This window comes from Onychostoma macrolepis, chromosome 12, assembly GCF_012432095.1.
Source record: "Onychostoma macrolepis isolate SWU-2019 chromosome 12, ASM1243209v1, whole genome shotgun sequence".
Classification (NCBI taxonomy): domain Eukaryota; kingdom Metazoa; phylum Chordata; class Actinopteri; order Cypriniformes; family Cyprinidae; genus Onychostoma; species Onychostoma macrolepis.
The window spans coordinates 13,118,636-13,143,386 of NC_081166.1; the positions used below are offsets into that span (position 1 = coordinate 13,118,636).

At 39.1% G+C, this 24,751-nt stretch overlaps 5 protein-coding genes across 7 annotated transcripts in view; 4 read left to right on the forward strand and 1 right to left on the reverse strand.

Moving 5' to 3' along the window:
• Window positions 1-109: 109 nt before the first annotated feature.
• slc16a5a (solute carrier family 16 member 5a) lies at window positions 110-8,709 on the forward strand. Of its 2 annotated transcripts, none has more exons than XM_058792652.1 (5): window positions 110-773; window positions 1,963-2,412; window positions 3,932-4,075; window positions 5,237-6,058; window positions 6,964-8,709. In XM_058792652.1, exons 2-5 carry the CDS (start codon window positions 2,109-2,111, stop codon window positions 7,227-7,229), a joined length of 1,536 nt encoding a protein of 511 aa, XP_058648635.1. In that variant the 5' UTR covers window positions 110-773; window positions 1,963-2,108; the 3' UTR covers window positions 7,230-8,709. The 2 variants fall into 2 exon arrangements, with proteins under 2 accessions (XP_058648635.1, XP_058648636.1); XM_058792653.1 differs by lacking the exon at window positions 110-773 and adding an exon at window positions 803-937.
• A 448-nt stretch (window positions 8,710-9,157) lies between these two features.
• On the forward strand, window positions 9,158-14,260 carry tap2t (transporter associated with antigen processing, subunit type t, teleost specific). Its single transcript, XM_058792649.1, has 12 exons — window positions 9,158-9,405; window positions 9,677-10,215; window positions 10,394-10,508; window positions 10,613-10,743; window positions 11,391-11,596; window positions 11,742-11,939; window positions 12,020-12,148; window positions 12,224-12,412; window positions 12,491-12,664; window positions 12,797-12,956; window positions 13,068-13,204; window positions 13,322-14,260. Exons 2-12 carry the CDS (start codon window positions 9,684-9,686, stop codon window positions 13,529-13,531), a joined length of 2,181 nt encoding a protein of 726 aa, XP_058648632.1. The 5' UTR covers window positions 9,158-9,405; window positions 9,677-9,683; the 3' UTR covers window positions 13,532-14,260.
• On the reverse strand, window positions 13,325-19,044 carry faap100 (FA core complex associated protein 100). Of its 2 annotated transcripts, XM_058792642.1 has the most exons (10): window positions 18,178-19,044; window positions 17,981-18,099; window positions 17,169-17,824; window positions 16,240-16,461; window positions 15,988-16,144; window positions 14,886-15,738; window positions 14,687-14,803; window positions 14,519-14,605; window positions 14,256-14,392; window positions 13,325-13,463 (listed from the first exon to the last, which is right to left on the reverse strand). In XM_058792642.1, the coding sequence occupies exons 1-9, from the start codon at window positions 18,328-18,330 to the stop codon at window positions 14,261-14,263; spliced, it is 2,496 nt and encodes an 831-aa protein (XP_058648625.1). In that variant the 5' UTR covers window positions 18,331-19,044; the 3' UTR covers window positions 13,325-13,463; window positions 14,256-14,260. The 2 variants fall into 2 exon arrangements, with proteins under 2 accessions (XP_058648625.1, XP_058648624.1); XM_058792641.1 differs by lacking the exon at window positions 13,325-13,463 and having other exon boundaries at window positions 13,536-14,392.
• Window positions 19,045-19,190: 146 nt separating this feature from the next.
• Window positions 19,191-24,751, forward strand: part of acsf2 (acyl-CoA synthetase family member 2) — a 43,086-nt gene continuing 37,525 nt past the window's right edge. The window contains exon 1 of the mRNA XM_058792651.1: window positions 19,191-19,316. The gene's annotated coding sequence lies outside the window, so the exon portion shown is untranslated. The remainder of the gene's footprint in view (window positions 19,317-24,751) is intronic.
• On the forward strand, window positions 21,906-24,377 carry LOC131550526 (posterior protein-like). Its single transcript, XM_058792656.1, has 2 exons — window positions 21,906-22,878; window positions 22,931-24,377. The coding sequence occupies exon 2, from the start codon at window positions 23,000-23,002 to the stop codon at window positions 24,374-24,376; it is 1,377 nt and encodes a 458-aa protein (XP_058648639.1). The 5' UTR covers window positions 21,906-22,878; window positions 22,931-22,999; the 3' UTR covers window position 24,377.

Consider the following 24,751-nt stretch of genomic DNA (forward strand, 5'->3'; position numbering starts at 1 on the left):
TATTTCTTCCATGAAACACAAAAGAAGTTGGGCAGAATGACATACAATGAAAATGAACTGTGACTTAGACATTCTGTCCAGCGTCTGCCACTGAAGAATTTTAGTTAAACAGGTTTGGTCAGACTTTGGGGGAAATTTTTCTTTAAACATCTTGACTCTAAAGCTAAAGCACCGCGTGTTTTTTCACTTGTAAATGGTTAGTAGGCCTATTGGAAATATAATGGACTGGAGTGTGTTTGGGGTAAGAATAAGATGTTTGTTTGTATTTAGAATCTGCGTCACGGGATCAGTAGGATGTACTTAACTCTAATGTAGTAATGTTGGGAGTAAGTTTGGTTTTAATACTCCTAATACTTGCTGTAGTTATGGATTTAAAACGCACTTTAATAAAGTCTGTGGGTTATAGCGCTTAACTACGCAAGCATACAGGAACCCGCCCTTCAGCGCGACACAAGGCGGATGAGACTGAGCTGCTCTGTGGGGTAAAGGCGAGAGGAAATGCCATGCCATCGCCCTGGTTCTCAGATTTCTCTGCACGTAGACTGCTTTTAAAGGAGCCGTTACCACGTCCATCTAGCTCTCCATTTGGGTTATGTGGTTATAGTACGATATGTAAGAGAACATGCTGTTACATTATCTTTTGCTTAATCGTTTGGATCCTGAAACTGCTCCCTCCCGGAGTGTCTCCTCCTACCGCTGATATGACATCCTCCGCAGCCTCCGCAGCACAGAGACACGGCGCTCGCGTGGATGCCTGAAAATGCCCTGAAAAGGTGCGTTTGTTGTTTACATTATTATAATTTTTTATTATTATTATTTTTATTTTTTTTCAAGCTTTGGGTTGTGTCGTGTTTGAGACTGGCAATACTTCTGGCTTGAAGAGCAGGATGAAATGTTGACACTGGCTGTGAGAGCCCGGTGTTGTGACTGATTTCAGGTACTTTCAATAAAACGACTGTTTATTTGAACGGCTTACTTAAGGGCTATAGCCGTCCAAACGTGTCTTAAGTGTTTTAAGTATTTTCGTAGCACTTGTTGAAAAAATTCGCACGTGCGCGCTTTCCATAGTTTCTTTGTTGTTCATTTAGTCGCTTCTTCCTGAACAGCAATGTCATTATGTCATCATGTTCAGAACACCCTAAAACAGCTGTAGACACTGAACAAAAACACCAGTGGTGGAGATTTTGATTAATTTAAGTCCAATCTTTTCATTCGTTGGTTCAGTGACCGTAGGTTACATCAGTGACTGTAGATTACATCGGTGCGCCAGTAGGTGGCGACACATGGATGATTGTTTTTTTTTTTTTTGTGTTGAGCAAATCTTTGAGTCCTTGAATCATTCACTCAACCTATTCTCTAAAAACAGAAAATCTTTAACAACTAGAACGAATTTATTATCGTCCTTATAATCCCATTTTAACCCACTAAGAATGTGTAAACATCTTTAGCAGAATCATAGACATGACTTTAATTAATCTGTAGAAAAGACAGCATAGTCTAAATAAATAAACAGTTTCAACAAAAATAAGTACTGTTATTAGTCATATGTACTTTTTGTATAATTTGCTTTCACTAACTTGCACATACTCGTTCATTCAAGAGCGTGGGCATTCAGTTAATGAATCCAATGTAAAGCTGCTACAGTAAGTTACCTTGTTAGATAGTCTAAATATTAACTTGGTTAGTAGGCCTAATCGGTATTACAGCTAAGGCCAAACAAACCGTGAAAAATGTCTAAGGTGCATGTGAGCAAATACCTCTCATGTCTACCTGAACTTGAAAGGTAAACAAAGAGGAGTTTGACAAGTTCATACAGGAACTTAGATTTGTGGGTCCACCCAATATTTTGCATTGTATTTTCTGTATTTAAAAATTGTTTGTTTGTTTGTTATTAAAAAAATATTGTGTTTGTATTGTTCAATAAAATTAGCTCTTTTTCCTTTTTTTTTTTTTTTTGTATAGGGGTATAGCAAGCACACTTTATTTGGAGGATATAGAATATGCAAGAATGTGTTGCCCTGCTCTTCTGCCGCTGATGGCCCAAAGCTCCCCGGATCAAGTGGAAAAACCCAGGCACCAGTGACTTGGTTACCATCAGACTGGAAAATATGGCACCTCAGCAACCTTCCAGCATGGAGGAGCAGTCAGGGGAGCTATGTGAGCCTGAATCTGAGGAGGGAGAAAAACAAGGACCAGGACCCCCTTCTGATCAAGCTCATCCAGTTACCGATGCTCCAGATGGAGGCTGGGGATGGGTGGTCCTGGTGGCAACCATCCTTGTCTTAGCTCTGACGCTGGCCTTCCCCTCCTGCATTGGCATCTTCTACTTAGATCTCCAGGAAGAATTTCAAGCCAGTAACAGTGAGACGTCTTGGGTGCCATCGATAATGACGTCAGTTTTGCACGCCGGAGGTGAGGATGTTATAGAGAAGTCTGTTGTTTCTACTCTAGTAGCACAACAAAATGAAATTGCAAAAATGACAATAGTTTTAAACAGGTTTCCCCAACATACCGCCTATCTTCTATTGGTTTTACAAACAAGAAATCCCACCTCCTAACTCATGGCATTACTTGAGCTCAGGGTTTCCCAAACAGGAGTTTGTGAGCTGATAATTAATTATATTGAATGTCATATTAAAATTGAAATAGTGACATATCCTATTTTCCTACAGTAATTTCATGTTATTTACATGAACATTTGCATAATTTCCAGTATTCTTTTGAACAGAACGTTACAGCATTTCACCAATACTACACCAAAATAGAAACTCAAGGATATGTTAACGTGTTAAAAGCTTGAGGATTTGAACATTTAAAAGTGAATAATTGTCCAAAAAAAAAAAAAAAAAGTGAATAGTAGTTGTAAAGCGTGGACAAAGTGTGAAAACTCTTAAACGTAATGATTCCATTAGAAGCAGAGTCTTTGTTCTTTGCGTCTGGATGTCCCAGAAGTAGCAGTATGAGATAATTTCACACAGTAGCAATATATGACAAAATAATAAAATAAAAACTCTGGCAAGTTCATGCAGCCCTGTATTTATAAATGATTTTAAAATAAAAACCCCACTTAAGCAGAACCGTGAATAATAAAACATTATTAAAGTGTTGAATTATTAACTTAAAATCTCAGGTACTATACTTCAAGCTAATATTTTATGTCTAAGGATTTCAGTTAACGAAAAAAAAAAAAGATTTGGGAACCCCTGAGCCAATGTTGCTGAGTTAAGCTGGTCAAAAATACGGAGCAATATTTTGAAAGCGCCACAGAGTCACAGTGTTTATATTTTTTGGGGAATCAACCTATGAATGGCTTACTTATACTGTACTTGTGTCTGCATATTAAACTGGGTCAACCTTAATTGACATTTAACTTGCAAAAATACTTCCAATCCAGAGACTTGAATTACTTTTGCAGCAGTTTTATTAGAAAACACTTATTTGTATTCAATATATTTATCCTCCTTTATTAATAAAGCTTTTATTTTACATAGGGTAAATTAAAGTAGCTCTATGCACAATTTTGTTTAATCAGATGTCAAGTAGTTGATAACAACTATATTGCAAATTTCCAGCAGTTAAACGTCAGTGTTTGATTTACATGTTTACTGTGAATTTGGCTTTTACTGGTAGTCTTAGTAGCATTTCATAGTAATAATAAAAAACAGGAACAGCTTGATCCAGCATTTATTACTCACACTTCATTATACCTGTTAAAGAGCCATACATCAATTACTTGTGAGAGTTGTGTGTTGTCGTTTTGCTTGACATATTTGAACAAAGCAGTTCATTGTTTTAGGGTGGTGTCTTGAGTAGCTGACTGTAGAAAATGAGCTGTAGGAATATGGAATGGCATGCTGGGATTTTAGGAGTAAACCGTCTCAAATTTAAGCTTTTTTTTTTTTTTTTTTACTGTTAAGTGTTTTTCTTGCAGGTCCTCTGTGTAGTGTGCTGGTGGAGCGCTTTGGTTGCCGGGCGACAGTGATGTTTGGGGGAGTGCTGAGTGGTTTTGGGATGGCGGTCAGCTCTTTCTCACGTTCCACCGTTGATTTGTATATCACCACTGGGGTCATCACAGGTCAGTAAGTCACCAGAGGAAGTGATTATGATATGTTGTTTGATCTGTAGATAAAAGAGAAACAGTGATTACATAAACGCCCCTTGTGATTATGTTTATTACTAAAGAGTTATCACTAAGCACTTCACCAGCTGACCTGATATGAATAAGAATATGAATACAAAAGTGGCTGATTTCTTGAGCAGTATCACACAAGTATCCTAGTTAATCAGACCACCCACAAAAAAAGTTTCAATGTTAAAAATGTATGTACTGTAGCAATAAGCAAAGTTATTTGACCAGTAAAAATAAGTAAATGTGAAAATAAAAGTATTTATTGTTAATGTATCATTAATTAATATATTATTATTATTAATAATAAAATAGTTTAAATTAATTAAACAATAGATAAATGTATTATATATCGCAGATAGGCAGCATGAAAGTAAATAATACATTAGCATTTATGATATTATTAATTGAATATTAAATAAAAATATAATATCATAATTATTGTGTTATACTTTAATATTTAAAAAATATATTTTTGTTATCTTTATGGTTATATAATATTATTATATTTATAATTAATATTATAAATAAAATATTATCTTTTATTATTAATTGATGATAAATTATTATATGATATACTTCTAATAATAAATCCATATTTAATTAATTGATTATTAATTATTTAAACCATATAACAACAACAACAATTATTATATTCACAGTTACAGATTTAATATATTTATTATTAATTCTTAAATTATATACAACTAAAAATAATAATTGCATTTGTTTTTAATAGATTGGTTATTAATTTTTAAACCATATATTGTAATAACAATAACAATTATTATTTTATTTACAGTTACAGATTTAATGCATTTATTATTAATATTTAAATGATATACAACTAATAATAATAAATGCATTCGTTATTAATTGATTGAGTGATTGTTAATTATTAAACCACACAATAATGACAACAATAAATTTTTTTTATTATTACGGTATTATAAATACAGTTACAGCTTAGATGTGTATACAGTTACAGTTTTAATAGTTTGCATGTAATTTAATAATTAAATAATAGGTGTTCACTGTTAGTTACCGAAGTACGATGAACTTCATCCAGCAGTCAGTTCTATATAATTCATACCTCTGTTTGCTTCTCAGGTCTGGGTTTCTGTTTCAGCTTCCAGCCCGCGGTCACAATACTTGGCCACTACTTTGTGCGCCGTCGTCCTTTTGCCAATGCCATGTCCTCCACTGGTACTGCTCTGGGTCTGTCTACATTACCTTTTTTAGGTGACTATCTGCAGAATACGCTGGGCTGGAGAGGGAGCTTTCTGGTACTCGGTGCCGTGCTGCTCAACTGCTCTGTTTGCGGAGCCGTTATGAGACCCGTCAGGCCTCGCAAGCCCAGAAAGTCAGAGGTGATGAGCAACGGTCCCAGACCCGCAGGCAAAAAGGGATGTGTGCTGGGGATCTCTCAAGGTTTAGCATCATCCCTCAGAAAACACATGGCCTTTGACCTCTTCTGTAGTAACCTGCGATTTCGAGTGTTTTCACTGGGGATCACTTGGATGATGCTGGGGTTTGTGGTGCCGCTTATTTACCTCGTCCCGTACGCAACAGCTCACAAAATGGATCCAAGCCGAGCCGCCCTGCTGCTCTCCATCCTGGGCTTTGTCAACATCCTTGTGCGTCCTCCTGTCGGAGTGCTCTTCAGCCTATCCTGGTTTAAAGGTCGACACATCTACGTTTTCTCAGCGGCACTCCTCGTAAATGGACTCAGTAATAGTATCTGCTGCATTTCCGCCAGTTTCCCAGTGCTGTTAATGTATGTGCTGACCTACGGACTGTCCATGAGCGTGGTAGGCTCACTGATGTTCACCGTCCTGATGGACACGGTGGAGATGAATCGATTCCCATCTGCGCTCGGCCTGTTGTCTATCATGGAAAGTGTTACGCTGCTAATTGGACCTCCTCTCGCAGGTAACACGAAAACCTTATGTGTTATGTCACTGTCTGAACATGTATGACTCCCAAACATGATCTATAGGCATCTAAACTCCAGAGACCATCCTTTAAAACAGACAGAGACTGTTGTAAATGTGGTCATGCTGGTATTTCAACATCTGTGCCTGCCCTAGACTTGAGACAACAAGCACTTGGCTTTCATCACTACTAGGGCCAATCCCGCCATCAAAAAAAGTGTACTCATATTTTGATAAATTTTTTTGATAGTGTTATGGATATGTAGATGTTAATGGCCATTGCCTGCAGTAGACAGTCATTCACAACCTGCACAGGCAATAAAGAGCTGCTTCATTGTCGAGAAACATTTTTGAACGAAGGGTTGTAGGTACTGTAAATATCTGCCTCCAAATATCCCTGGTTTATATCTGGCTCAGATCAGGAAATGAATGTTCTTTCCTGTCACGTCTCATTTTCAAAATTAATTCACAGACATTCCCAAACACGCTTGTCAAAGAAGAAATCACTATGGTCCAGAATGAAATAAATGTGCGATTGTGTAACTATCAGTGAGGAGGTTTATGCCTGTGTTTGAGTAAAAAGAATGGAATGTGTGCTCCATTGTAACAGCACTAATCTGGATTTACGTGTTGGTAGGAGTAAAGGCTCAATCTGGTCAAACTGACCATTCTTTTTCACACACACACTTTTTCCTTAGTTGGGTCAAGCACTGCCTAGCACCTTGGAGTACTACTAAGTACACGTTTCTGGCTTAAGGCTCACCTGTATCCTACCCCCCTCATGCATGACTCATGTTTTGGTGGTTATTTTCAAAATAATGATGATAGAGCAGATTTGTTATTGTATTTGCACATATGTAGATCTTGTAATAGATCTGTAATATCTCTGCACCTGTGTTCCAGGAATCCTTGTGGACCGGACTGACCAGTACACATATGTGTTTGTGGCCTGCAGCATCTCGGTGGCCTTATCAGCTCTGTTCCTTATGGTTTCCTTTTACTGGCTGGACTCCCGTGATGCAGCCCAGAAGAACAGTTCACCAGCGTCTGGGTCTGCAGCTAAGCCTGCTGTCAATTTGGCCATGGACTGCCAGTACAGCAGTGTGCCTACAGATGTGGACAAGACAAATAACCCATCATCAGAGGCAGAAACAGTCACAAATGTATGACCTGGATCAGTGTTCTTTGTAATCGTTATTCGTATCAGGTACAAAAATATGTTTCTTTGCCATTTATTAGTAGCACAGAATGCGCTGTTTATAACCGTTTTATTTCAGCATCAAACCCTGGTTGTTTTGTACAGTATGTTGTTATATGACACTGGCTTTTGTAAACATCCTGTCTCGCATCACTGGTTTGCCTTATACAGTATATTAGTGCCATGGCACAACAATGACATCCGTTAATGCAGTCCTTTGAATTCAAGTAAATATTATATACGCTTCTTCATTCAATGCTGAAGTTGTTTGCCCAGGAAATTAAGCTATTTCAAGTCAGGAAATGTTGAGCATTGTGACAGATTTTTTTTCATCTCATGCTTATGCTATTCAATTTCCTCATTTTTTTTGCCAGTTACACTACTCTTCAACAGTTTGAGGTTGATAACATTTTTGAAAGAAGCCTGTTATGCTCACAAGTCTGCTTTTATATGTTTAAAAATACAGTAAAATCAGTAATATTGTGAAATATTATTACAATTTTAAATAACACTTTTCTATTTTCATATATTTTAAAATGTAGATTATTACTGTGATGGTAAAGCTGGATTTTTAACAGCCATTACTCTGGTATTCAGTGTCATATGATCCTTCAGAAACCATCTGGTGCTCAAGAAACATTTATTATTATTATAAATGTTAAAAACAGTCAAGTTGCTTACTTCTTTTGATTTTTTTGTAAATTCAAAAGAACAGCACTTACTTGAAATAGACATTTTCAGACTTTTAATTGAATGTCTCCTTGCTGAATAAAAGTATTAATTTCTTTTAAAAAATCTTGCTGACCTCAAATGTTTGAACAGTAGTATATATCACACTGTGTTGTTTTATACACTTTTTGTGTCATAAGACCATGCACTGAAAGACCTGACCCTTAAGGAAGATTGTTGGTCTGTTGCCTCCACACATCCGGTTCCCAAAGGGTAGGAAAGGTACTGTATAATAAATCAGTAGAACATTGTTTTGCTATTATTGCACATAAGCTCATAAGGTTTTCTCAGTACAAGTTACAGACATTCTTTAACCAAGATTTAAAACTCAGACTTCATGTTTTCTGGCTCTCAGCAAGTGCTTGAGTATGACAATACTTAAATATTTGTTTGTTTGTTAGTTTCATGAGATAGTACTGAATAAGATTGTGTTTGAACCAAGGGTGCAAAGGGCCTATTTTTACTGAGTGTCATGAATTACGAGTGTCACGTTTCACTTCATGCTGATTTATATGTAAACTCATGTAAACTGTTGTTGGTTGTCTTAGTTGCTCTGTTGTTTTGTTACTTTGCCAAAGCAAATGACCAACTTATATAAGCAGAAAGGCCTACAAGCCCCCTGAGAGACTATCATTTATATCATAGTGTATAATACAAAGTATTTACTACAATAAAAAAGTTTATTTCTGTACTCAATTTAAATTTAATAATAAAGATTAGCAGATAAATGCTCTGTTTTTTCTTTTACTATCAGTGAACAAGCGTAATTTTGTATTATATTTTATTTTTTATCTGGGTAACTCATCTTCACTTTCTAGTTAATGTTTACAGAAAAGTCCAACATTTGTGTGATCATTCCATAGATTTGTTTGAAGAAAATTCTATCAGACAAACAATGTGTCAGACAAAGTGTTAGTAAATTGAATTCTGTTATCGCAAGCAAATTATAACTATGGCTTGAAACGTTTCCTCATACGTTTAAAAATTGCCTATAATGATAGTAAATGTTAGTGTCAGCTTCATTGTTAAAATCCTTGTTTACACACTTGCTCACAAAAGAAACAAAGGGCTGCTCATTCATGAAATCACCTATATAATTCATGATCTTTATTAAACAGCGCTCTCTGCTGGTCACCTGAAGAACAAACATGCGCCAAACAGCGTCCTCTGCCGGTGAGTCAACAACCGACGTCTTGTAGCTGTCTGCTGTCATGATAAGCCCTACATACAGTAGCAATATGAGATAAAAACGTGTTTACACTACCTCGTTTTAAGTAAACTATGCGGTTATTTAATGCATTTTCTAAATCGAGTCTTATTAATGCGTAATGAAACTGAAAAACAGTTTTGACACCGCCCACAAGTGAAAGTGAAACCAAAAGTGATCTTACGACAAAATGCTACGAGAACAGCTAATGGTAAGAAGACTTGTATTGTTTATGTTGTTTAGCGCTTATTTGCTATATCTAGACGCACTAAAGAAGATTGATGCTGCTGAAAACATTGTAAACCAGCCAAAGCCGGTTTGCTAGTCTTAGATTGTAGGCTTAAATGGGTTTTCAGTGGGTCACACCAAGAGACCAGCTTGCCCGTTAGTTAAAACCCCTCTAAAACCAGCCAACAGACTAGTGTTGCCAGGCTTTGAAACCATTCTAGACTGGTTTATCTGATTCATCTTTATCTTTTCAGTTTTAAGATGTCCTCAAGGGCTCACCCCATCTATAGAACTGCAGCAGTGCATTTCTGCCTGTTGTGCTGTGATTTTGTCATCTGGGCTTGTGTGTGGGCTACACTGCTGTGGCTGGATGGAGAAGGCAGTCTGGATCTATGGGGCCTGTGGGCTCTCAGGGTCATCAGCTGCGTTGTGCTTTATTCATTGAGCACAATCTTTGCGGACACCAGCATCCAGCCTCTTCTGAAACGCTGGATAGCCCTATTGAGCTTCCTACCTCCAGTGTTTGACAGTATGCAGACAATGCTGCATGGGACTGTGAGAGGCTTCAGCCCTGTTCCTGATCCTGGCATGGTGATCCTGAGCTCTGCTATATCTACTCACATATATATTGTGTGGGAGATGGCCTTCCCACATGGTGCATCATCTAAGGGTGCCAGAAACCATAAGAAAGATGAAGAGGCCAAAGCGCTTCTAATGAGGGTCATTCGGTACTCCAGGCCTGACTATCTTCATCTAGGGGCGGCCTTCCTCTTCCTCAGCCTGGCAGCATTGTGTGAGTGTTTCTCCTGGTTGAGGAAACTATAATATTGTCTGAATTAGTTCTTGATTTTAAATCCAAACCTTGATTTCAGTGTATTTTTTTAACTACATAGAAAAAACTAGGAACTAGATCCAGAGAAATTCAAACTAAAGTTTCCATGATACAATGTGAACCTGTTTTTCTTTAATAGTTGAGACATTCATCCCATACTGCATTGGCAAAGTTATTGACATATTGAGTGGAAAGTACCAGCACACCAATTTCTCATGGGCTATTGGACTCATGGCATTGTGCTCACTTGGAAGGTCAGTGTAACATCACTGCAAGGCAAATATGTTAAAAATGAATGCGTTCTTGTGCAAACTTGTCTTGTTTTTGGAATTAATTGTTCATTTGTTGTGTCTTTAAGCTCTATGTTCAGTGGTATGCGTGGCGGGATGTTCATGTGTAGCCTCAGCAGACTCAACAAAAGAATACGACACATGCTGTTCCAGAACCTCATGAAGCAGGAGATAAGCTTCTTTGAAGAAAACAAACCAGGTACCTGTCCCTTCACTTCAGTTGGTTTAGCTCACTTTATCTATTTTCTAAATGCATGTTTTAGATGTCATTGTGAACAGTTCATTCATGATTTTTTTTTTTTTATGTCAAAACTGGATCTTTCAGTGAAAATTACTGACTTCTCTCTGGTGACGTATGCTGGACTTTTTTCAGCTGAAACCCCACCCTTCTAAGCTTGCATTCATCTGCCCCCACTTCTGAGTGCTATGCTCAAAATCCAATCAATAGTATGCAGTGTCAAGTAAAGCCCAGAGGCTTTACTTTAAAAAAAAAAGGCTTACCACAGTATAACTGAATTGGCTCTTCTGAGGACTTGATTCATCGGAGTGGAACTCCAACCTTTGGAATGGACTCTTTATCCCAGCTGCCTCAGAACTCAGTCTATTTTTTGTGTTTTCAAATAGCAAGTGTCACTAAGAGTCACTAAGTTTGGTACCATTCCAAAAATATAAAACATTAAAAAAATTCAAAGCATAAAATGATTGAAGATCCCCAGAAGATTACAAACACGTTTTGTGAGACTGCATTCTGCTGCATATTTGCATGTGATTTTGAAAGTAGACAAAGCTACTAAATAGTACATTTGTGATAATATATATATTTTTTAATCATTTTCTCTCTTACAGGTAGTCTCACTTCACGTTTGATCTCTGACACTGATAAAATGGGGCGTTCTGTGGCCATGAATGTGAATGTGTTACTGCGGAGTTCGGTGAAGACATGTGGCATGCTGTTCTTTATGCTGAACCTATCCTGGCAGTTAACCCTTCTCACCTGCATCGAAATGCCACTTCTTGCTTTCATTCAGAATTCATACAACAATATCTCCCAGGTTAGTAAACCTTCTCATGTTGGTTTCACACAGCTTCATAAAGCTGTGCTTTGGCCCCTCCTGAAATTTCTTTCAACAAACCAAAAAAAAAAAACAGTTAGGGGTAGACCACAATGAATTCAAAATGCCTCACCTTTCTGATCAGAAAACAGCCAAAGAGCTGCAAGACTGTAATGCAGAGACTACAGAGTTGGCATCTTCTGTCATTGGGTCAATGAAGACTGTGCGCAGTTTTAAGGCAGAGCGGCAGGAGCAACAGCGATATGAACAGACTCTCAACAGGAAGCTCCAGGTTCTGAGGCGTAAAGGCATCTACAGTGCCATCCATCTCTTAATGCGCAGGGTAAATCATATACAGTCCTAAGTTGCATGCACCGGTCTCCAAAATATTGTTTCATTGATTCTACTTTCATTATATTTTAGTTCATTACAGTAGGCTTGAAGGTAGCAATGCTGTTCCAAGGCCGAAATCTCATCTCCTCTGGACAGCTTAGCAGCGGCAGCCTCCTTGCATTTGTGTTCTATCAGAAGGACATGGTGACCAACATGAAGGTATGACTGGCAGGGAGAATTTTAAAGTAATATGACTTTTTTTTTTTAGAGAGACTAAATTCTGTACATTCTCAGCATCTTGTATACATCTATGGAGACATGCTGAATACTGTGGGATCCGCAGTCAAGGTCTTCCAGCTGCTTGACAGGAAGCCACAGATGAGAGAGGCAGGTGATTTGGCCCCAGAGAAGCTTAAGGGAAGACTGACCTTTGAAAAGGTCACTTTTTCCTACCACTCTCGCCCTAACGAAAAAGCACTTAAGGTATGTTTTTGTCTATACTGCAAAAGCTAATCAGAGAACTCATTGGATTTGCATGTACTCATTGTTGAATTGTTGCAGTCTGTTACACTGGAATTGAGTCCAGGGAAGCTGACGGCATTGGTAGGACCTTCTGGTGGTGGGAAGACCTCTTGCGTCTGCTTGCTGCAGAGGTTTTATGAACCAAAGGACGGTGAGGTGTTACTGGATGGTGAACCTCTGTACCACTACCAACACCAATACTTGCATGAAAAGGCAAGGGATGATACACCAGCATTTATAACCATGTAACTTGAGGACAGATCTGCAAACATCCAATTCTGTTAGATGGTTCGGTGAAATTAATAGTTTGCAAATTGATACATCATTCTCTTTTATTTGGCTTAGGTGGCAATGGTATCCCAGGATCCTGTGCTTTTCTCTGGCTCTGTGAGATATAATATTGAATACGGTTTGAAGGACTGCACACTTGAAAGAGTAAAAGAAGCTGCTCAGAAAGCCAACGCTCACAACTTCATATGCAAATTGGAACAAGGATATGACACAGGTAGATCAAACTAGACATTGTCTAATAAACAATATGGATATATTGTGCTATTCCATAAATAACAAAAACTCTCTAAAATGAGTATATTAAATCTGGATGCTTTCTCTATAGATGTTGGTGAGTGTGGTGGCCAGCTGTCCGCAGGGCAGAAGCAGTGCATTGCCATAGCCAGAGCTCTGATAAGGAACCCACAGATTCTGATCTTCGACGAGGCCACCAGCCACATGGACTGCAGCACCCAACAAGCAGTACGGACTCCTCTGGAATTAATACTACAATCTTAAAATCTTAAGCAGCTGCATGTTATTTTTAATCTGCTGCAACACGATACATTCTGAGGTTCTATTCATGATTTTATGTTCCAGGTTCAAGATGTGCTCAATAACATAACAGATCAGACAGTACTGGTGATAGCTCATCGTTTGGAGACTGTAGAGAAAGCAGACCACATTATCTTCATGGAGGGAGGTGAAGTCGTGGAGCAGGGAACACACCAGCAGCTCATGGCTAAAGGAGGAAGATACCATCGACTCAGAGAAAAGCTTTTCAATCTGGAGACACAACCAGCAGACTAAAGTATCAGATATTTTGATGTATTTTACATTTTACAGAGACTTTAGTACACTCTCACAGACTGCCTTTCATGTAGATTTAACAACACATTCTAGAAGGTTTTTTAAATGTTTTTTTCTTTCTCTGTATTTTTCTCCATACCTCTGTTTGTATATAGTGTTTCATTGCTTACGGAATAAATTATGATCAATGGGACACACAAAAAGGAAAGCAAGGGATTTGTTTCCTAAAAGTAAAACAAGTATGGAATAACTATGGAAGCCCATTTCCGTAATTGCGACTTTTTCATCTCACAATTCTGCCATTTTTCTTAGAATTGTGAGATATAAACTCGCAACTGCGAGTTATAAAGTCCAGTTCTGAGGAGGAAAAAAGACTGATATGTTCTCAGAATTGCGAGTTATATCTCACAATTCTGACATTATAACTCGCAATTGCGAGAACATATAAGCCTTTTTTCCTCCTCAGAACTGGACTTTATAACTCGCAGTTGCGAGTTTATATCTCACAATTCTAAAAGTTTATATCATGAAATTGTGAGGAAAAAAAGTCCGAATTACGAGATGTAAACTCGCAATTGAGAGAAAAAAAAAGTCAATTGTGAGATAAAGTCACAGTTACCCTTTTTAATTTTATTATTCAGTGGAGGAAATAGGCTTCCATAAATAACAACCTCTACTGTATTAAAAAAAAAAAATTAATTAATAAAAGCTTCTGATGGTGTACTTCAATCAGAGAATGACCAGTGGATTTGCCCTCAGCTGCAGAAAAATGCGGAACAGGACCTCGGAGTTCTTATTCATCTTCATTGTGCCACCAAGAGCTGCTTGATTCTGAGCATCCTGAAGGTCTTTAAAGAGAGACTGACAATAGAAAAAAACTGTTATTGTTTCATATGATTTAAGCAAAACTGTGTGATACATGTTAATTAATACTAATCACAGTGTAAAAGTGTAATAAAGAAATAAATGGAAGGGAATCAGATCCACCTCAACATGCCGTATGGCTTCAAACAAGCTCTGTGCCTTTAACTGTTTTGTATGACCACATTTCACAACCGAGTCTCTGAGCAAGACCTGTTGAAAATGCCATGATCCAAGTTAGATTCAATTGTAAATCCATATTCAAAAAATGGAAATACTTTATTATAAAAATACCTGAAGGCGCCTTAGAATGGCATGATGCAGTCCACACACCGCTGCCACAGATGTACTTTCCACCTGAATCTCCAAGACTTCGAGAGGTCCATCAGAACAGAAATCTCCCAGTGTTACCTTGAGGAAAGACATGCGTAACTCATTCTAAATTACAGACTTTATGATCATAAATAAATAATCAGTAGTATAAAGTCAGCACCTCTTTGACCAGAATCTTGACAGAGCATCGATCTGGGCTGTAGGCACAAATCACTGGACTTTGTACTGACGGTTGTCCTATGGCCTCAGGTGAGACCAGCCAGTTTAGCACAGACACGCATGTTTCTGGACTGCTGGTTGCTGAGAGGTGCAGTTTGGCCTTTAGAAGCTCTGATGATACCCTGACCATCACTGTGATGGGTCCTGACTTGGTAGTAGCATCAGAATCCTTGGTTAACACTCCTCTGGAATGCAGGAAGGCTTGGATGCCATCCGTGACAGTATTGTGTCTGATGTTACAATCCTCTAGCCTTAAAGCATCAAGCCAGTCCACTGTTAAAGTACTCAAAGGTGCACTGATGGAGCCCATCTCTGTCAGGAGCTGAGAAACACCAGGAGAAGATGCTTCAGGACTAAACAGAGCAGAAAGGGAGAAGACGAGAGAACAGTAGACTTTCACTGGCAGAGACAGCCCACCAGTGCTTTCAAGAGGAATGGTTACATCCAGTTTCTGACCAGAATCCAGTTTCTTGAATGGGAATGAGTATGTCCTCGATGAGCCCTCCATATTTGGACCCTTGGATAATGGGTGGACCTGAATGCACAAAGTCCAGCCATGTTCCAATGTACATTCACTTGAATTTTCAAGTACACATGTCAGAGTCAACGAGTCTCTTTGGAGCAATGAGCTCCATCTAGCTACACCAATACAGCTGATTGGAAGTTTGGTGCCCACATTACACACCGTTTCATTCCCGTGGTTGTCCAAAAGTAGGCTGCAAACGTTTATGACTTGATTAAGACGTTTGAGAGACTCATTTTTCTCCTGAAGCTTGTGTTTCAAGGATTCTGCCCTGCAGAAGATTGTAAAAATAAAAAATAAATAAAAATAAGAGTCAATGATGTGACAATATTTGTAACCGTTAAAACAAACAAAACGTTTTTTTTTTGTTTAAAAAAATTTAGATTTTTTTTCAAGAGCAACTATGATTATAATTATCATATTATAAAGTTTAAATATATAAAAACAACTCAAAATCGGACATTTAGTAATTGCTGCTGGAAAACCAGTAGTCTTTTCAATGATGAAGCATGAAACAGACCTCTCCCAAATGTTTGCGATGGAAGCCAGGAGGTCCTTCACTCTCTGGCCTGCCAGAGATGAGGGCAACCTGGGAACATTTCCGTTTTCAGATCCTTGAGGAAGGTTCACAAAAAGAAGTCTTCCACTCAAAGATACTGCGAAAAACTTCTTAGATCCTTAAAATTTAAAAACAAACACTTTGTGTTAGTGACTTAAATCACTGGCAAATCCTGGTAAACAACAGAGATTTATCAAAATTAATGTACTGTACCTGCGGAGTTAGTATATGGCCCAACAAGTGCTATAACCCTGCATACACCAAGACTGTCTGAGGTCAGAGCTTGCAGTTGAGACTCAGATCCTGTTGTTTCTGATGAAGATGATGCTGTGGTGAGCTGAAGAGCATGCAGATCGTTGAGAGAACTGTAGTACAGCCACTTATCAGCAACACAGGCACACAGCACTGGACCTCGTACACTATGTTCATTGAAGCCTGTAAAATGTGAATTTAACAGATTACCAAAACTTATCTATAATTTATAAAAAAAATAATTATTCATAATACAATTCGCAAGTACAGTAATTTTGATATTTTTAGGGGTATACAGTCAAAAACATCAGGGTGATACAACTGCCCTGATAACAAAATGAAGGGAAAAAATTATTCATTAAAAAAAAATAATAATAATGTAAATCTTAATCTCAAGTAGTTTGGCACGATGTGTTACTATTATCTCTTATAAAAATATTAAAAACTGCTTCACTACTTAGCAATTTTTGTCTGCCAAGTCAAGGCAATGTTAGATGAGGTTGTAAAATGTCATGTGGTTTAACCCACTCTCCAAAACAGTATTTATATTTGTGAAGTCATGATATGGAGCAATAAAAATAAGTTTTTTGAAAATATTTTTTAATATACGTGTACACTCATATGTGTTCAAGCTATAAGGAAATACTTAAAATACTTCTTATTTGGTCACACCACATGACATCTTTTCTGTCATTAAACTGAAACCTCTCCTGAAAATTGTAGAAAGGTTATATAAACCATATGAAACAAGTATGAAAAAGAGTACATTTATAATAAATTGGCTCAAGTTTACTAGATTCTGAAAAGATATATAATTGACAATCAAATCAAATAAAGACTAGGGCAATGTCAAGTGTATGTGTAATGAAAGCATTTTAATTCAGTCTTACTATAATCTGCCTTTTTTCCTTCCAAGCTTGCTTGTTTGCTTCTGACCATTAGAAGTTTGCCTCTTTGACCAACTGCAACAAGACACTGAGGTCCATGTTCTCCAGAGATGCAGGTTCCAATAAATACGACTGGCTGCTCTAAGCTCTGAAGGACTCTGACCGGAGATCTCTGTTCTCCTCTAGGACCAGCAAGGGTGGGAACGAGCAAAGGAAAGCAGCAAATACGTCCATCAGGTAAACCACACAGAATGACTGGAGAATTGACTAAAGAGGCGTCCACTCCAAATAAGAGCCTGAAAAGACGGGGCTCAAGCTGAGAATGAAGGTCAGACTGGTGAGTGCTGACTGATGTGGAGCCTTCAGGGTAGATGCAAGTCAGTACTGGAGGTGAACTCATGCTTTTATCTTTCTCTGTTATGTTTAAACAACATGTGTTAAGAGTTACAACCTGGAAACTTGCAAGTTTATGAAGGGGTCTGGATTCAGGCTCTTCGTAGAGATCAAAACTCCAGACAGAGTTGTGAAGGCTAAGAGTCACAAGGATCTTCTTGACTATGGTGAACACTTGCAGACTGGCATTTTTCAGGACAATGGAATCATCTTGTACAGTATACAGCACACTGTCAGTACTCTTGTTCACCAAGACAGAGGAAGAACTAGGAGGGAAAAGGCAAAACATTTTGATTGGGCAAAAATCTGTGTAGTGCAATATAAATCAGCAGTATTTTTGGTCTGTTTTCCGGTAAATGTTGTACGTAAATTACACACACGTACATGCATATTTAATAGTAACTGATCATCTGTATTTCTACCTGAGCTGTGGTGGTAAAGGAGCGCAGTAAAGCCCACCGTTGGCGCAAAGTGCATAAAGTCGATGTGTATCGTCACTTAATGCCAAATTCATTACTGAAGCATCAAACTGCATCACGGTCTGAAAAACAACATGTTTTAAGTGAGCATGGTTGAAAGTCGTGTAGTTAAGACACAGTGAGAACAGACATCCACTTGCCGTGACTCTCCTCTCCTGGATATTGAATATGAGCACATCTCTGTCTCCGCTGGTCAAGAAAAGACTCGTGCCGTCCTGAATGATGCGCACTGAGTGAGGCTGACAGTCACTGAACTCAGATATATACTCCACACTGCACCGCGCCGCGTCCATTATCAGACTCCCTCTGTTTTACATTCTCCTCAGAGTGAAGGGGATTCAAAAGACGTTTTCGGTTCGGAAAATAACAGTTTTCTGATTTAACCTCATAACAGAAATGTTAGTGACTGTCCCTAACTTCTTTCATGTAGTACCCGCCGCCTCTACAGTGACCAATGAATGAGGGCCAAAATTCTTCCTCTTCTGCCTGTTAACCAGTCCGTTTTAGTAGACTGCCATCTATCGGTAAACTACGGAGAAGAATTTACCTCATTCAAACAATAGCAAGTGCAGGTAAACCGAAAACGTAATGGGAGTTATGGAGTACTTTCATATAAAAATTAAAGACATGTTATTGATAGCAGCGTCTCTGTTAGAGGTTAAGGTTATGTCGCCAGTTTTCAAATAATCGTTTATAGGAAACAAAACTAGAGAGTGAATCATTCTCCTAAGTCGGTTCTTTTCAATATGTTCTGAAAGCGATCGTGATTCAGACTGTCGGCCCAAATCCGATTGAAATCCGATCATATTTAAATAGTCTGAACGGCAACGAACTACATGAAACCCGATTTCTGCAAATCCGTTTCGAGCTACATTCGTATGTGGTTTGGAATCCTATTCAAATCGCATTTCTGGAAATCCGTTTCAGTCTGAACGGTCAGATCGGATTTAGCGTAGCTTTTTCACGTCCTCACGCCACGTAAAACGTAAACACGTCAGACGTTTTTGCAGAAAACATGCTTAACATCTTTGCAGAAGCTTGTGTCGTTGCGAAGTGCAAGTCAAGCGGGAAAAAAACAATATACTGCTAGTATACATAACGTTACCTCTTTGTGTTTTGAAAGTAGAAGAGACCAAAAAAAAAAAAAAAAGAAGAAGAAGAAGAAAAAAAAGCAAAGTAGCGGAGACCGCATCACGGAATAAAGCCGCACATTTAAGCTTCCTGCGTTTCTGCCGCTGCCTCACAAGACGAAATATAATATTACAGCGCAACCGCGATGGTAAGACGACATCTGTATTACAAACTGTATTGTTGTTTTTAGCATAGTCATAACAAGGCAACGGCATTACCATAGAAACCAATGCACATTAAGTAAAAACGAATGAGCACTTATGGACACACAAATCGGATATGAACAGTTGCGATATGCTGTGTGGACAGTCAGTTATTCAAATCCGATTCCATCCGGATATGCACAAAATCGGATTTGGGCTGACAGTCTGAACGAGGAACATCTCACTGACTCTCTGAAACGTTTGGAGCAGTTTCTTTCCCCGTAATACTGAAACAGGACCGTTTAAAATGCACAGAATGAAAATAGAGCTGCAGGAGCTGGCGCTCTCCCTGACAGCGGCAGGTCGCAGCGCCACTTCCGGTGGCATCCACGGCAGCTGCCAGGCCGTTTCTGGAGAGGCAGTTTTAACATTATGTGACGTGACATCTGAAGCACAGATGCCATTGGCACATGCCACTATGCTCAGTGACACTTCCGGTGGCACTTCCGGTTTTCAGTGGCATGTGCCAGTAGAGAGTGGCATGTGTCACTAAAACCTGTGACACATGTCACGGACATTGTCGCGGTGCGTGTCGCACCTTCGGTAGTGACTGACACCTGCCGCTGGGTGCCGCTGCATAATGTAGAGAACGATATTGATTTAATTAACAGTATGTTGCGGTCAAGTAAACGATTTATTGCGTCGCTAAATTCATTTTTTTGTACAACAAATATTCCTCTATTAAGATTAAAATGTGTCTAATGCCCCTTAATGTGTATTTTTCATTGTAAGTTTATTTCTAGTAGCTTGCTTTGTACAATACATTCAAATCTAAATACGCATTTTTTTTTTTTTTTGCATAGATTTGACAGTTCAGCTTATCAGTTGTAATTATAAAATAATAGAGACTATGCATTTCTGGCAGCTGCCATATTTCTCGTGGCAGCTGCCACGGTTTTTCTCTCCGTTTCTGCTGTTTGCTCGGTAAAAACTACACTGTTCTCAGTGGCGAGCGATGGTGTTTTAAAATATTAAGGCAAAGTTCCCACAGGTGTGTTATTTATTATTATTGTTATTATTATTGTACATTTTTATGTATCAGCTGCCAGAGTTCGTGCCAGGAGTCACGATCGTTTGTCGCCGTTTCTGCTGCGACCAGAATATGAACCCAATAAGCTAAATTGCATAAGCATTTTCCCATAAAGAACATACACATAAGGAGTGCTTAGCTGTATAGACAGTATATAAGCACGTGTATACTATATACAGGTGCATACCCATCATTTCAGAAGTGAGGGGGACATAAATGTTATATATATATATATATATATATATATATATATATATATATATTGTGACGGATCGGTGGCCCTCCCCCTCATCATCATCACCACCCCGTCCCTTATTCGCCGCTCTTCACCAGGCTCCCGACTGGAGTGGGTGGATGAGAGGAGGGGCGTGGGATCAACGCGGGCTGGCGGCGTGTGATGAGGCACAGCTGGACTGAATGAAGCCTCATCACCGCCGCTGTTAAATGCCCAGCGCGCCTCTCCTCGAGACCGGTCTCTTCCCCGTGCATGCACGCTGGTGTCCTCGTGGGTCCAGGAAGGGTGCGTAGAGGGACATCGCGCCACCGGAGATGTGAGCTGCAGAACCCGCGGTCCGGGAGAACGCCGCACCCGTATTACAACCGTCGGGCCAGGATGCTGGGCCGATCAAGTCCCGCCAAAGGCCGAGGAAGAAGAGGAAGAGCCGCCGCTCAGAAGAAGCCGCCGCCCCTCGTAAACCGGACCAGAGCGGGAGCGCGTGCGGCCACCGGACTCCGCCCCTTCCCTGGACCCTTCCCCTTGTGAACACTGCCCTCCTTCACGAGCCCCGCAGCACAACGAGGACACCAGATCCCCCGTTTTGTTGGACACTTCTTCCCTTGGACACTTTATTTTAGTAATTTTGTTTAATAAAAGCCTCTCCGAGGCCTGACGCCACACCCACTGTGTCTGTCGTTGGCTCCTCCCGTCACAATATATATATACAGTGAGGAAAATAAGTATTTGAACACCCTGCTATTTTGCAAGTTCTCCCACTTAGAAATCATGAAGGGGTCTGAAATTGTCATCGTAGGTGCATGTTGTAAGAAATTATAGTCTGCCTCGACCCAGCTTCCACTCCACAATATGTTTGATCATGCTAATTTCCCAAAATGGCTTAATTATTATAGAAAAGAAGAAAGTCAACAGTTATGTTGTTTGTAGACCATTTGTGATGATCACATCCTGAGCAAATGGTCACCAATTGTAGAATGGGTGCGGGTGTGGGACACCGAGAACTACCTCAGACAAAGGGGTGTCAGACCTTAATTAACATGCAGACCACAGCTGTAATAACAGGAGCAACTGTAACTGTATAAAAGGTTTGTGCTTAGGATGTTCTGGGTTCATTCCGACTCCGCTGAACCCAAGGTACTACATGTGCTTTGTCACTGCTATGCTGCAATAAACATCTTCATCAAGATCTTCATCGTCCTCATTACTTTTTCTTACATTGGCGAGCCACCCAGCGAGGGTTTTCCGAAAAAGCAGGGAAAGGTGAGAAAAGCGGTTTCTTTATTATATGCTGTTTTTGTCAAGGAACCCCCTCGTTTTAAAAAAATCTAGAAAAGAAATTGTAAGAACAGAAGAGAATTTGGTTTAGTCAGTATTAGCAGGAGGAGTTCTTAAGCCTATTTTGTACAAATTCTGTTTAAAGATTCAAACGGAACTGAATCAGCCCGACGCACTGTGGTAGCAGAGTTGTATTGGAATTGTTGTTTCTAAAGGAACTGAAGCAAAGTGCTTAAGTCAAAGTTTCTAAAGTAACTGAAACTTGTTGTTGGTCTCTTATAATTGTGTTAAGATTCTAAAGTAATTGAATCAACCCAATGCAGTGTGGTGGCAGAGTTGTATTAGATCTGTTGTGTCTAAAATTGTAAGTTTCTAACGTAATTGAAACCGACTGTAAAGTTGTGATAATTCTGATGAAATTCTAAAGCAACTGATTTGACCCGACGCAGTGTGGTCACAGAATTATTTCATAACTGTTGTGTGTTATAGTATAGTGAGTCTGACGCACCGTAACTCTGTGAAGTTTAAAGCCCAAAAACAGTGTTAATTTGCCCGATGTACTGTGGCCAAGTAAACTGTTTTAAAAATATAACATAAAACCCGAAGTAGTGTGGTTTTATCCGACGTACTGTGACAGTGTTGCATTTTTAATGGTTTAATGTAGTGAAGTGTAATGCCCGACGGAGTGTGGCCATTTGCGAAGAAGTGAAAATTTTGGTTTAGAAGCCCGACGTAGTGTGGCTGTTTTATTCATTTGCGTCCAAACCACAGGAGCTGTGAATAATTTGACTGACAGGTATCTTAGTAACTAGATAATGTTCAATCAGTGAAGGAAAATAAGCCTACTGAATTGCTGAAGACAATTTAATAAGATTGTGAAAATGGAAGAGCTGATAGTTAAATACATCGCTAAGCACAGCTCTGTAGGAATGTTTGATGGGATAGAGAATGCAGACGACCCCTACGAGTGGGCTATGTCTCAATTCAAAAATTGTCTCAGAATGCCTAAAAACAAAGAGGGAAAAGTTGCTAATGCACTTCAAGCTATTTTTGCCTCATACAAGGTAACTAAGAAAAGATTAGAGGAAATGAAAACTGAAAACAAGTTACTAAATTCTCAAGTCAATGACAATGTCATCTCATTGAGAAATTGCGAGGCTGAAGAGATCATTTTGAAGGAACAGATAGTGAAATTGAGAAAAGAAATTTCAAAGTCCGAAACAGAGAGGGAAACATTTAGATGTTTGTATGAAGGGACAGCTAGACAGTTGGTACATGCCCAATCCAATTCTGATTATGATGAGAATGACTGCAAGGAAACCTTTAGTCAACGACATAATTCTTCAGATGATTCTGTAAGGTTCCCAGTAGCACCAGTGCGAACAAGACAGAATAGAAATGGAAATGGAAATGAGAGGATTCTTGATCAAAGAACTGAAAATGGCCAAGCTGTTAGACAGCTGTCTTTTATGGACTTTCAAAGTCTTGTTACAGCAGTGGGTACTTTTGACCCTGATAACATGGATCCTGTAGAGTTCTTGTCAAAACTGGAGAAGGTAGTGGATGTTTATAGTGTGTCAGATGAAGATGCTTGTAGACTTCTCATGATCTGCATCCCTCACTCATTAACTAGTGTTCTCTCACAGGAGGTTCGTGAAAAAAGAGCAGACAGAGGGGCAAGGAAAGAAGCTCTGCTTAGACTTGCTGGGACTGATTTGGTTAACTTGAGAAAGATAACTGAGGTGACAATGGAAATTGGAGAGCATCCTCTAGCATTTGCGTCTAGGTTGTGGGAAATGTTTAGCTGTTACAGTGGTTTGCCCAATGCAACTAAACAAAATCTCATGTTTAAGTCTGCATTAATTGCACAAAGCAGTTCACACATGCGAGAAGCCATTGCTCTGCATGTAGATGTAAATACACCATACAAGCAAATAATTTCCAAAATGACACAGCATTTCAATGCAAGAAGTCAAATGAAAGCTGCAGAATCTAGACATCCAGTCGCTGCCTTTGGCAAGAGAAAATGTTCTAGATTATCTAATGCTTTCCATCAGAGACCAGGGAGATTTGAAAGAGTAAATTCAGAAGGTGTTACTCTCTGTTATGCATGTGGAAAAGCTGGTCACATTGCCAGGCATTGTCAAGACAATGAGAGACATCATCAAAGCTTTGTTTGTCATGGATGTGGAAAGGATGGTCACATAGCAAGGCATTGTTTGGAGAAAGGTAGGAAAGATCAGGAAGTTGTTTGTTTTGCTTGTGGAAGGATGGGACACAAGGCAAGACAGTGTCACTTTTCACACAAAAGAAACATGGGATATCGTGATTTGCTTAAGAAGATAGGCAGTTTAGAAACCCAGTTGGCACTGTTGAAAGGAAATAAGGAAGAAGCCATTCACACCTTGCCAGACACAGCACTGCAGGGACAACATGACTGTAGTTCAGTCACAAGCAGATGCTGATGTGAATTGGAGGAATTGTTTTATGATAGTATTATATTTTATATTATATATTTTTTATACAATGTATGATTTTTTAACTATTTATTTATATGATACAGCTGCAAATAAGTATTTGAACACCTGTCTATCAGCTAGAATTCTGACCCTCAAAGACCTGTTAGTCTGCCTTTAAAATGTCCACCTCCACTCCATTTATTATCCTCAATTAGATGCACCTGTTTGAGGTCGTTAGCTGCATAAAGACACCTGTCCACCCCATACAATCAGTAAGAATCCAATTACTAACATGGCCAAGACCAAGGAGCTGTTCAAAGACACTAGAGACAAAATTGTACACCTCCACAAGGCTGGAAAGGGCTACGGGGAAATTGCCAA